This window comes from Nicotiana sylvestris, chromosome 3 (genome assembly GCF_000393655.2).
Source record: "Nicotiana sylvestris chromosome 3, ASM39365v2, whole genome shotgun sequence".
Classification (NCBI taxonomy): Eukaryota; Viridiplantae; Streptophyta; class Magnoliopsida; order Solanales; family Solanaceae; genus Nicotiana; species Nicotiana sylvestris.
Window position 1 is genome coordinate 192,534,447 of NC_091059.1, and position 12,722 is coordinate 192,547,168.

At 36.0% G+C, this 12,722-nt stretch overlaps 1 protein-coding gene across 1 annotated transcript; it reads right to left on the reverse strand.

Moving 5' to 3' along the window:
* Window positions 1-406: 406 nt before the first annotated feature.
* Window positions 407-3,246, reverse strand: LOC104231247 (F-box/LRR-repeat protein At3g03360-like). The gene is made up of 4 exons (XM_009784206.1): window positions 3,188-3,246; window positions 1,214-2,594; window positions 942-1,115; window positions 407-833 (listed from the first exon to the last, which is right to left on the reverse strand). Exons 2-4 carry the CDS (start codon window positions 2,561-2,563, stop codon window positions 582-584), a joined length of 1,776 nt encoding a protein of 591 aa, XP_009782508.1. The 5' UTR covers window positions 2,564-2,594; window positions 3,188-3,246; the 3' UTR covers window positions 407-581.
* Between the last annotated feature and the right edge of the window lie 9,476 nt (window positions 3,247-12,722).

Consider the following 12,722-nt stretch of genomic DNA (forward strand, 5'->3'; position numbering starts at 1 on the left):
GTTGAAATCTTTGGTGAGAACCAGATTCGTATGGCAAAGGAAACACAGAGAGAGATACCGCGCTCCTTTATCCTAGAATACAACTATAGGAGTACTAGTGTTTATTCCAATAATCACTAATACACCATTTTTCAAATCAATAAAGGAAGATTTTAAACCAGCACTAAGAGTGCCGAAATATGTACAGCAAAAAGTTTGAGATAGTCTCCAACCAACTGAAAGGAGCTGATAAAATCTTAGACACAGCACCAATCCATATTCTTTAGGTGTTGGATATATTTACTTAACAAATTATAAGTAACATGCAAAACAAACCATCAGAAAATGGAGTTGACAAATTATTTAGATACTCGCATCAAAAGAACGTTCTTAATTTTGTCCTTAAGTCAACTGGGACGAACAGGGGGAGGGAACCAAATTCAACTTGCTTCCGTAAAATATAAATATCTTGAACCAAAACTCAAATGTTTGTCTAACTGTAAAATTATCTAAAGAAGAAAAAGAAAATTTAAGATGACAATATGGTCATATAACTAACTGTGCGCCATAAATAAGTAGAGTTAACATCTCGGTCCTATTTATTACTCATCGACATCAGTTAGCTCTGTATCCCTATGCACCATTGACTCGTCCATTTCTGTTATGTCTGTATCTTCCGGCAGCGGCAAGGGTGACGATCTCCACTTTAGTTCAAAACTCGTATTGGGATTTATATTAGACGGAGAAAACTCAAACATTCTAATGTCTTCTAAATAATGTCGCCAGCATTTCTTTGAGTAATATTTACAACAGCTAGGAGTCTTCTCTTTGTTCATCATGATCTCCTTTTTGAACTGTATTCCACATAAATAACAGTGAGTACTAACCAGTGTAGCGATAGAATGCATTGATAAACTAGAAAGTATAATCTAAGGATCCAGTTCAGACAGAGCTAATCTTACCGCGAGAAGGTCACTGCTGGGAGATGTCATTAAAATAAGAGTTTTTGGGTGAAACTGACGCAAGTGACTGCTGAGAAGATTTTTCAGTACTCTTGATGATTTAGTCAATTCTATCTTGAAGTCTCTAGAGGGAAGAAGATGGATTCCTCTCATTTCCTCATAGATAATCACATCCTATAAGTGCCACAAGAATAAATAAACAATTCAACATATGAGAAGCAATAGACAATCATCAATGATAATTTAATACAAGAGTTTAAAAAGTTTGAGACCTGTTTAGAGGCAAGAAACAACTTGAAACCTTTAGCTTCGAACCCTTGAACGAATTTCTGAACTTCAAGAGGGTGAAACTTCTGTTTTTGGGATTTCAAGTGAAGCTTCACTTCTTGCAACTGTGAAGCATTCATGGAAGAAAAAGGCAGCTCAATACCAGTATATTCAAATGAAAGTAGATTTGGTGCATCAATGTTGGCTTCCTTTAGTTTGCTGCACCTTACTACTGAAAGCTTCTTCAGCTTGTCACTCAATATTGTCATCCTCCGCAATGCATGGCACTCTAACAGGAACAAGTTTTCAAGTAATGGGAATTCGGCGATACGTTCCTGAAATGACTTATCCGACATGTGTGTATGCCTCAACATCAAATTCTTAAGATTTCCGCACCCTGCTAAGATTAATTTGCACCTTGAAGATTTCTTTCCGTGGAACCAAAATGTCTCAAGATTGGGTGCCTCTAGTTTGACCGACCTGAGGTTGGAGCCCTCATGTACTTCCAACCTTTTTAGTTTAGGCAGAGTTGAGACATGCAAGAATTTCAAAAGATGGCACTTGATCAGTCGCATATCTTCGATCAAAGGGCAGCCTTGGACAAACTTATGGACTACATTCTCATTGATACGCATAGCTTTCATGGATAGCTCCTGCAGGTTTTGGAGCTTTATGACAGCAGAAACATCCATTCCACATCCGTGGAGTTTCAATGAAGTTATTGTCCTGGAAGCAAAGACCACCTGAGGCAGTACATAACATTGGCTAACCACATTCTCATACACATCATCAGCCTTCTTCACATGGATATCAAGCTCTTTAACATTCTTGTCAGTAGCAACACTAATCCAGTTATTCATATAGGGAGTCATAAGATCAGCAACAAAAGAGGAGACATGCAGCCTGAACTTTTGTATACTTGGCAATGGTTCAATTCTGGTTGCTAAGGTGTTCTCAACAAACAGAATGAACTTCATTAATCGCAGATCTACATATCCAGCTTTCAGGGATTCCTTAAACACCTGCTTGAAACTTGCGCTCTGTTCCTCCACTGGTGGAGATTGGAGATCATTTGAAGCTCCAACCTTATGATTTTGGAAGCGCCTCTGATCAAAATCAACGGAAGTCAAAGATTCCCAAATGACTTTCCACTTCTTGGACAGGATGCTAGTTCTCACAATATCCTTTGGCCAGCGGAGAAGACAAAGGATGTGATGTAAAATGTGTTCAGGCAACTCAGAGATCCTGTCCGCATCATCAGCTGCTCTTCCATCTGTGTTGGTGATCTCCATTCTCTTTCCCTTTTTAGTGTTTACCTTTCTCTGTCTTGCGCCCTTTCTTTTCCTTTTCTTCATTAACGTCTCCTCTTTGCAAATTCTAGAGACCCTTCGTTTCGCACACAACAAGCGTACAACTTTAGACATCATATCCTTGCCTAAAATTCTTGTTCAAATACAAGAAAGAAACCTCCATTTCATTAAAAACTGCATCTTTACTTTTTTTTATGGTAAATATATTATATAAATATTTGCACTAAGCCACAACAGGTGTAATTACAGGTTGTGCAAATCAGCAATTGCATCTAAAATATCATCTACATCTGGTAAAAAACCAGTGTGCAAATCAGTAACTGCATCTTTACTTTTAAAATATATCAATGAAACTAATACCCCGAAGAGAAAATAAAACGATCCAGCATTAATAGGAAAAAGATAAAGGAAAAATATAAATCAATATTTAACCTGTATCTATCAGCAGGTAATTCAAACAAAAAAAAAAAAAAAAAACTTAAATAATTTTACTGATATTGGTGCCAAAATAACGCATGCATAAACGTAATAGAATTCGAAGTAACCTAAGCATAATCTTTCTAATCAGCCTGAAACATTAAATGCCAATTAGGGGAACAATTTGATCCTATCGTTTCGTAGATATAATCTCAGAGATACAAAAGACAATCAAATAAATATGCGAAATACCTGCAGAGATTGCAGATACTTGGAATTCGGAAAGACGAAACTGACCAACTGTGATTTGATCAACCTTTTGACGGTCAAGCTACTTATATAGGGTTCGCCGATTGTAACTACTATGTCGAAACGGGCGGGTTAAGTTTGATGGGCCGGGTTGTTTACCGAGGACGCTAACTTATTGGGCTTTGGGTTCTGTTGAAAAGCCCAAAGCGTTTTTGGACTGATAAGGCATTTTTGGGGCCTAAAACCCCGTTTTGCCCGGAGAATCTTACAGAAATATCCCAAAAAAGTCTCAACTTATTAATCCCTAACCATTAATCATAGATTTATCAAAACTACCCAAATATATAAAAATTGAAAACCCAAAAAAATAAGGTTATTTCTCACCAAGAATCACACACAAAGATCTCCTTCATTTTTAAGCATAATTAGCAATATTAGATGCAAGACAGAAAAGAAATTCCATGGATAAGGTAGCAAATAAAGTGATGAAAATATATATATATATTCCAAAAGTCTAAGAAAAAAATTATCTTTTTTCAATGGGTATGATTGAGATTCATTTAAAACATATAGATGAGTCAATATAGAAAATTTGAGGAAGATTGGAGGTGATTTGAACTAATTTTGTATCAAAATCGTAGTTAAAATCGAGTTCAAAAAATTCTCCTATGACACGTGTATCAAACATGTATCACACATGTATCTCACATGTAAGTATACCAGGATATACATGTGATGCACATTTGATACAAATGTGATACATATGTGATACACAGTGTGATACACCTATTATTTTTTTCGTGTTCACTTCTATTTCGAATTTTCGATTCAAACCATATCAAAAATCCATCAAATCATCTCAAAATTGAGATTTAGGCTCCTTAATATGTATCCAATCTATTCTAATTACACTCATTCAAAAAAAAAAAGTAAAAATTTGACATATTTTTGCTACAAATAGCTAATTGGCTAATATTGGTAATATTTGGCTAATACTTTTTTTTGGTAACTAAACTTTTGTAGTAATCACCTTTGAAAATTTTACAAAATCATAACTAATCAGCACAATTAGCTATCTAAATTCTATCTTATCCTTAACTCTCTACTATGTACAAGCAGTTCACAACTGAAAGAAACATAAAAACTAGAAGCTTAAAATACAAAACTCTGCAGCAACTCCTTAACTCTAGATTCTGCTCTAACTTAGCAGGTATAAGCTATTTCACGTACAATTGTTTCTCAGTTCCTATAGTTCTTGTCAAACACTCTTTGATTCATTTCCCTCCATATAACATATATACATTCAGCATATACTAGTTTAAAGATTTGAGCTTGCTATGATTTCCCTTTGGCACTTTGAATAGCCCAGCCAATATGTTGATTCTATGTATCTGCTATTTGCTTCCATTGCAGCCAACTCTGCAACTTCCTCCATATAGCCTTAGCAAATTCACATTCAACGAATAGATGTCCCTTTGTTTCCAATTGTGTCTGACATAATGTACATGTTGTGTCCATTGTTAGTCTCCATCTTACTAGTCTATCTGTTGTAGGCAATCTTCCCTGTAAGTGTAGCCACATTATGAAGATTGCTTTCGGTCTAGCATCATTCTTGAACATAAGGCATTTCCAGGTTGTTGGTCTCATTTCAGGGAGAAGTTGGTGGTAAACAGAATTTGTCAAACTCCTTGTAGTCTTGGCATGAGGTATTAAGTGTAGTTATTTCTTAGCTTCCAATATCTTCCTAATAATCCAACTTGCTTGTATTGAGATTGATGTCTCCATCAATGGATTACCTTTGACATAGTAAGCATGAATCCATCTAATCCATATCTTATCTTGCTTATGAGCTACATCCCAGTATATCTTGATTTGAGCGACTTGATTCCATAGCTTTATGTTGATAATGCATATCCCTCCCATTGACCTAGGCATGCATACTCTATCCCATGCTACCAAAGCTTTCCTGGTGATTGTGTTGTTGCCTGACCATACATAACTTCTGCAGTAAGCATCTATAGCTTTCAGAACCTTTACTCCTAGGAATAAAGAATAATTGAGCCAGTATGCTTGAATTCCAAATAACACAAATTTGACTAATTGAACTCTTCCTGCATAGGATAATTTTTGGTTGTCCATGAGGTAATTCTAGCTATGATCTTCTCTATTAGTGGTTTCCATTGCATTAAAGTGACCTTCTTTGTTGATAAAGATACTCCCAAGTATTTGAAAGGCAGGCTCCCATGAACAAACCCCAGATGGTGGACTTCCTTCTTAACTCCTCCAAAATACACACAACTCTTTCCAAGATTTGTTTGCAATTCTGAAGCTTCAAAAAATTGCCTGAAACACTTATGGAGAGTAGTAATAGAAGTTAAGTTTCCTTTGGCAAAAAGCAGAAGGTCAAAACTAAGGTGTGCAAATACCTAATTTTGCACACTTTGGTTGAAATTGATATAGCCTCTCTTCCTTCAGTTCATTAAGCTGCCTACTTAAATACTCCATAGCTATTGCAAATAGAAAGGGAGATATTGGGTCTCTTTGTCTAAGCCCTCTAGCTGTATTAAAAGGCTCACTTAGTCCACCATTAACCATTACAGTACAATTGACTGTTTGAACACATTCTATTATCCAAAGAACAAATTGATCTGGAAACCCAAGTTCAATAAGCATCTGTCTCATAAAAGGCCATTCAACAGAATTATATGCTTTTTGTAAGTCAATTTTTATCATGCATCTAGGAGATATATTCTTCCTTGTATAAGCTTTAACTAGCTCATGAGCAAGAAAGATGTTGTCAGCTATTTTCCTCTTTGGGATAACCCCAGCCTGAGCTTCACATATGATATCTGGAACCACTTCTTGCAATCTGGAGGCTAGTATTTTGAAAATCATTTTGTATATCACAGTCAGCATGCTATAGGTCTATACTCTTTCACTATAATTGGCTTAGCAGTCTTTGGGACTAGAGTAATAGCTATACAATTAATTGCCCTATACAGTTTTCCAGTTTTGAAGAACTCCTTAATAACTTCAGTAACTTCTGCCTTCACAATAGTCCATACTTTTTTGAAAAAGTAAGCATTGTATCCATCTATACTAGGTGACTTGTCATTCCCAATTGAGGATAGTCCATCATAGATATCTTTTTCTGTCACTTCTGTACATAGTCTAACTCTTTGTTGCTGAGTGATGCATGGCCCTTTCCTCATAGTCTACTTGTTAACTACTGGCAGCATATGAGTTGCAGAGCCCATCAAGCATTTGTAAAAATTTACTATCTTTTCTCTGATTTCCTCTAGTTCAACAAGCTTCCTATTAGTGAGAGATGTGAGTTATGTTATTTGCTTCCTTTGAGTCTTCTCTTTAATCAGTGCTGAAAAGTACTTATTATTGGAATCCCCTATCTTGATCCATTTTGCCTTAGCCTTTTGTGTCACGCCCATTTTTTAAACCGCACTAAACCTTCTTTAAAGATAAAAAAAAAAGAATTTTGAAGCTCAAAAAGGGTTTTTAATTTTGAAAGGTGACAAAAATGTTGTATTTCGAAGGATTTTTTAGAGTTGCCACCTGACATTAGTTTCGGTGTGCCAGGTCACCGTTTTCAAAATAACAATTTTTCTTCAAAACACATTTGATTCTTAAATCAGTTTGCACTAGAAACTTGAGTAAGGGGGTTCATTTGACTCGGAGAGAAGGTGATAGGTATTCCTCGAGTCCCATAACTAGTACTGTTGCGTACTCAATCTAGTTGGCTTTTAAAATATTCAAATGAGGCAAAAATAAACAAAGAAAAGAAAAATGAACACACAAGAGGCTCGGGGTCGTTCCCACCTAATAAAAAAATAAAAATGAAATGAAAATAAAAAAACTACGAGTTCTACTTTTGGCCTCCGAATACAAATACTTCGGGGCATACCCCGGATAAAATATATACAAATTGCGCAGGGCATTCCCCGAATAGTAAACTAAAGGAAACGACCTCTCACCTCGAATAAAACAAAAGAAGCGACCTACGATTTGCCTACCCAAGTGTGGTCGGCCAAAACATGCTACTAGCGGTCAATAAAAACTAGCAATAACGAAACAGAAATATTATCACGTCACATTAACCCAACTCTATTTCCTTTCAATTTCAAATCTCGCAGCTCCCTTTATCCAACTTAACTCAGTAGTTCAATCTAATTGATTAATGAAGCCATAGAAGTTAAATCACGTTAATTCAGATAAGCCCCAAATTTCGATAATGGCACATACACAGAACTTCATATTACTTCAAAAAGATAACAACATCAGAAACATATCAACAAAAAATCACATGAGGGATTTAAGAAAAGAGAAAGATATTGGACCTCACGGAGAGCAAATTTCTAATGCTAACAAAGAAACTTCGAGAGAATCCTACTGCTTGCCACTGACTGGAAAAGTGAACCGCGCCAGCGACTTCGACGAACCTCAAGCAGTTCGAACCTCTTTGCTTGAGGACTGATGTTGGATCTGTTTCAGTATATTTGGGGCTATTCTATAGTAGATTTTCATGGAGTTTCAAGAGGATATTTTAATGGAGTTTCATGGACTGACTCTCCTCCTTTTAGGTTGTGCGACTGTTGAGAATGAGAAAGAAGAAGAAGCAACGATGGGTCTGTTGAGTTCCACTGCTAGGTGTAGAAGAGGAAGGTTGTTGTTGGTGGGCGGATTTGAAGAGATGAGGAAGATGCGGCGGCGATGGAGGTCTCACCGGAGATGACTGTAAGCACGTGATTTTTACCCTATATGAGAATTACTCCCAAAAAATTCAAAATCAAATGATTTTCCTTGGTGTGCAATTTTGTGAGATTTTTGGATAATTAGTTGTATTTGTCTGTGTTTGCTTATTTGTTAAATTAATAAAAAATACAAAAATATATCGCATTTTGCATGGAGGATTTAATTCTACAATTGTTAGTAATTAAATTAGTTTTACAAAAATTAAAAATTACAAAAATATGCATTTTTTGCATTTTTAGCATTTAATGTCCAAATATACAATGTTATGCTTAATTATTACTTAATTATGCGTTAATTGTTATTGGGAGTTACTTTGCGCTTTTATAACTTGATTTAGTTCTTAATAATAATTTAAGTATTTTTATAATTTAGTTTTAGAAAATAAAAGAAGAAAAGAGAACAAAAATACAAAGAATAATCGGATTGGGCCACTTTTTCAAAATTCAACCCCAGACCCAAACAATTATCCAACCTTCTCCATGACCCAGTCCATCTCAACATGGGTCGACCCGGTCCGCCCCATTAACCCAATACCCAACCCCCTTCTTCATTTTTTTGGTCTAAACACAAAAAAAAAAAAAAAACCCTAACACTAACATCCGCCTCCCCCCTCCATCTTCCTCTTCTCCAAAACTAAACCACCCCAAGCATCCATGGCTGCCCTTTACCTTCTTCTTCGACACACCCTCGTCATCCAAACAACCCGCTGCTTCTGCTCTTTCACGTCCAAACAGCTGCTGCCCAAGCACTTCATCTTCTTCGTCCACCATGGTTGCTCCAGTTCGTCGTCGTTTGGTCGAGCTTCATCTTCTCCGTCAAAACAGTCCGTCGTCACCACCAGTTGCTTCTGATTGCTGCGTCGACCGGCCCGCTGTTTGATCCTTCTGTTGTTCGAAGCCCCGTCGCCACTGCTTCGTCACGACCAAAACCTGTCGCGCCACCGCTGCTGCTGCCCCGACGCTGCTGTTCCAGCTTTGTCGAGGCTCATCGCCATGGCTGCCTTCCTCCGAGCTGCTTCTTCTGCCTTCATCTCCTCCATCCAAACAACCAAACGTGCCCTGCTTCACGTTCAAGGCCCAAGCGACGCTGCAGCAGCGACCACTGTTTCTCCGGGGTGCTGCTGCCTTCCGCTTCATCCATCTTCTTGTGACGGGCTGCCACGCTTCTTTGGTCGTCCTTTCTTCGGTCGTCTTCGGCGTCAAGTTATCTTGGTGCGAGATTCATTTCCGAACAGATTGTTTCCACCCAAGTTCATCGTCATTCGTTCGATGCTTTGGTCGTCAAAACAGTCCGTACGTATGTCGTTCGATCCGGTTAGTAGATTTTGAGTTTTATGTTTGTCCGTATTTTGTTTTGATATTTTCGAATCTAAAATCGGCAAATGTTTGTTTTGTTCATGTCTATCGCTTGAATTAATTTTTTTTAGTTTGTTCATGTGTTTTGTTGGTTTAATTTTCAGATTTAAATGAAAATTTAATTAATTGTTTTTCATTTTGTTTCATGTTAATTTTATTTATTTTTGTAAAAAGGAATTGTTAGTTTAGTTTTAATATAGAAAGGTATTAGTTTAAATCGTTCAAATCCGTTGTTTGTTGTTAATATAGATTTAGTTAGTGTTCATCTTGTTTGAAGTTCGTTTTTAATTTAGTAATATAATGAGAAGTTATGTTTTGGTTTTAATTTTTGGATCATGCATCTTTGTTATAAGTTTTGTTGGATTTAATTTAAGAAAAATTAGTTGATTATTTGAAGATTAGTGATTTGAATATGTTTATTTGTTTTGTTTAAGTTTAATTCGAAGTTTGAACAAAGTTTGTTTGTTATTGTTATTGAATATTTTCATTCATGTTCATACTTTGTTTGGTTGATCTTGAATCCGAAATTTGTATAGTTTGATTTCTTGTTTATCATTTATGATTATTTATTGAATTTGTCTCATAATCTTGTTTAAGTTTAGTATAGGAATTGTTGGTTGTAATGTTGTTAGGGTTGATTTTAAGTTCAATATTATTGAATTTAGAAATCTGAATATACTTGTTTGTTGTTGTTGTTGTTGAATCGGAAAATAGGTTTGTTTGTTGCTAAAATATTGTTCAATCAAATTTTAGTTGTTCTTTGTTGTTCAATTTGTGTTCATGTGATTTGTTGTTGAAATGTTGAAGAAATCATGTTCATGAAATTTGTTGTTTGAACATTGTTAGAAATTAATCATATTGTCTATATTTTGGTTAAGTTTGATTAATTGTTTGTTATAGCTGATGGGGTAGTTTGGTAATTTGTAGTACGTTCAGGGGTAAAATGGTAATTGCAATAAGGCAGGAGGGGTAGTTTGGTAATTGAACATTTTGTAATTCTTTATGTTAAGCATGGGGGACAAAATGAAATGGGGTGGGTTGTGATATAGTTATTTAATATAAAGGGGGGACAAGACAAATTTTAGTGTGGGGGAATCTTGTATTTGTTTATGTTAGGCATGGGGGACAAAATATAATGGGGTGGTGTGATATATTTATTTAATGTAATGGGGATGAGTGAGAAGATAATGGGTTTGGTAGAGAAAATAGGTTGATTTTAATTGATTAAAAGATTTATGGGATGTGATATATATTGGAGGTCTTGGACAGATATAGAGGGGGAGGGAAAGAACAGACAGATAGAGAGGAAAAAATCTGACAGAAAGAGAATAAGAGAGAGAAAAAAAAGGGCTGAACATTTAAGAGAGAGAAAATTCCGAAAAAATATTTAAACTTTCAAATAAAAAAAAACTAAAAATATTCTACTTTCTTTCATTGTTTGAAATTAACATTAATTGTTGTTGTGTCATAAAAGCTTGAAGTTTTTGTTTTGGGATTAATACTCCACCGGTTTGCAAACTCTGTTCCTGGGTTGTTACTGTTGCTGGATTGTTGCTGCTGTGCTGTATTGTTATTACTGCTGCTGATTCTCATCTTCATTTTCTTTTGCTTCCAATATCAGGTACACATCTGACACGCTGGTTATTGTAATCCGAATATGAAGCATGAATACGAAAAATGAAGAGTTGAAATTCTGAATTAGCTTTAATTATATTCTGAATTTTATTTGTATGTATAATTTATTTAGTTTGCAAAAAATCAGAATCGTGTAGCTATTTAATACATATAGTGGAACATCCGACGATAGCTTAACGATTGAACTATCTATATATTGCCAAAAAATAAATAAATGGTGTAGTAACTCCGTCAATTAAAAATCAAACGAATAGGCCATCTAGTAGGAACTTGGTAGAAATATTGTTTAGTCAAATAATATTTGTTAATTTCAGCATGTAAATGGTCTAGGATTAAAATTAGATTGCTAAGTTTTTTTTTTAATTTGACAAACTGATAGCATGCCTAGTATAATGTAACTAGGTAATAACATGTGAATAAGACGGCCCAGGTTTAGTTTTATGTCATACACGTTGGGCCTGGGCCTGCAGTGACAACGGACTGTCATGTTTGCATCATTTTCAAATTTTATGAATCATATTCAAAATTCATCTATAACAACTCAAGCATGTAAATAAATTAAGATATTTTTTCTTTTATTTTGTAGAGACAAATTTCAATAGAAAAATGTAGGTATTTTAGGACTGTCCTTTTAAAAATAAAATGAGACGAGACTCGCTTAATAAAATGTATAGATTGCGGGGCCCTCATAAAATGTTTAATTAAAATTAATTAGACTTTGGGATGAGCCGTTTAGCAAAATTCTACGGCCTTACCCAGAAATAATAACACGCTAACTGCTTTAGGCGCGCATTTTAATAAGCATACATTCTTAAACACGGGTGCGCATTTATGCGACCCAAATCCAAATCCTAAAACATTGAATAAAAATACGTTCCGGATCGCGGGTGCATTTTATGTGACGCAATCCAAAGACATGTTTTTAAACGATGTTCACATTCTTGTAAAAATAATAATAACAATTATGAAAGCGGTAAAAAGATAAAATTTGCACATAAGTTCATATTTGTATAAAATCAGATAATCAAGCCGAATATAACAGTTGAGCGACCGTGCTAGAACCACGGAACTCGGGAATGCCTAACACCTTCTCCCGGGTTAACAGAATTCCTTATCCGGATTTCTGGTGCGCAGACTGTAATACAGAGTCATTCTTTTCCTCGATTCGGGATTAAAATTGGTGACTTGGGACACCCTAAATCTCCCAAGTGGCGACTCTGAAATAAATAAATAAATCCCGTTTCGATTGTCCTTTAATTGGAAAAAACTCCCTACGTACCCCCTCAGGGGCGGAAAAAGGAGGTGTGACAGCTCTGGCGACTCTGCTGGGGAAATTTTCCCAGAACCACTGGTTCAGGGTTAGAAATTCGAGCTTAGATAAATTGTTATATTTGGCTTTATCTGATTTTTACATGTTTGAGCCTAATGTGCTAAATGTTGCTTTTACCGCTTTGATATTATTTGACTGTATATATAAACTGTGCCGAACCCTTCTCTCTTCACCTCTGGGGATGTGCTTACTGGTTGAGACTCCCTATTCTGTTAGTGTCATACCTTGAAATAAGAAAGAGGCTCGGATAAGTTACTAAGCCGGATGGCCTTTTGGTTCCCGGAAAGTTGCTCCCTCCTCGACTCGAGTTGTCCGCTCGGGTACACTGTCTAGAACACCGACCCAGGTTTTGAACATAGAATAACGTGAATTCATGCCGGATCCCTAGTAGGAACGCTTATTTGCATCACGTTGCATTTGACTTAGGGGACTCAACACAGGGGTTGGGTCC

Excerpts from the sequence above, each read along its gene's own strand:
- LOC104231247 (XM_009784206.1), bottom strand. The coding sequence starts at position 2,563 with ATGAAGAAAAGGAAAAGAAAGGGCGCAAGACAGAGAAAGGTAAACACT. Across the intron at positions 1,116-1,213 it reads TGTTTCTTGCCTCTAAACAG|GATGTGATTATCTATGAGGA; the intron begins GTCTCAAACTTT and ends TGGCACTTATAG. Across the intron at positions 834-941 it reads CCAGCAGTGACCTTCTCGCG|TTCAAAAAGGAGATCATGAT; the intron begins GTAAGATTAGCT and ends TGTGGAATACAG.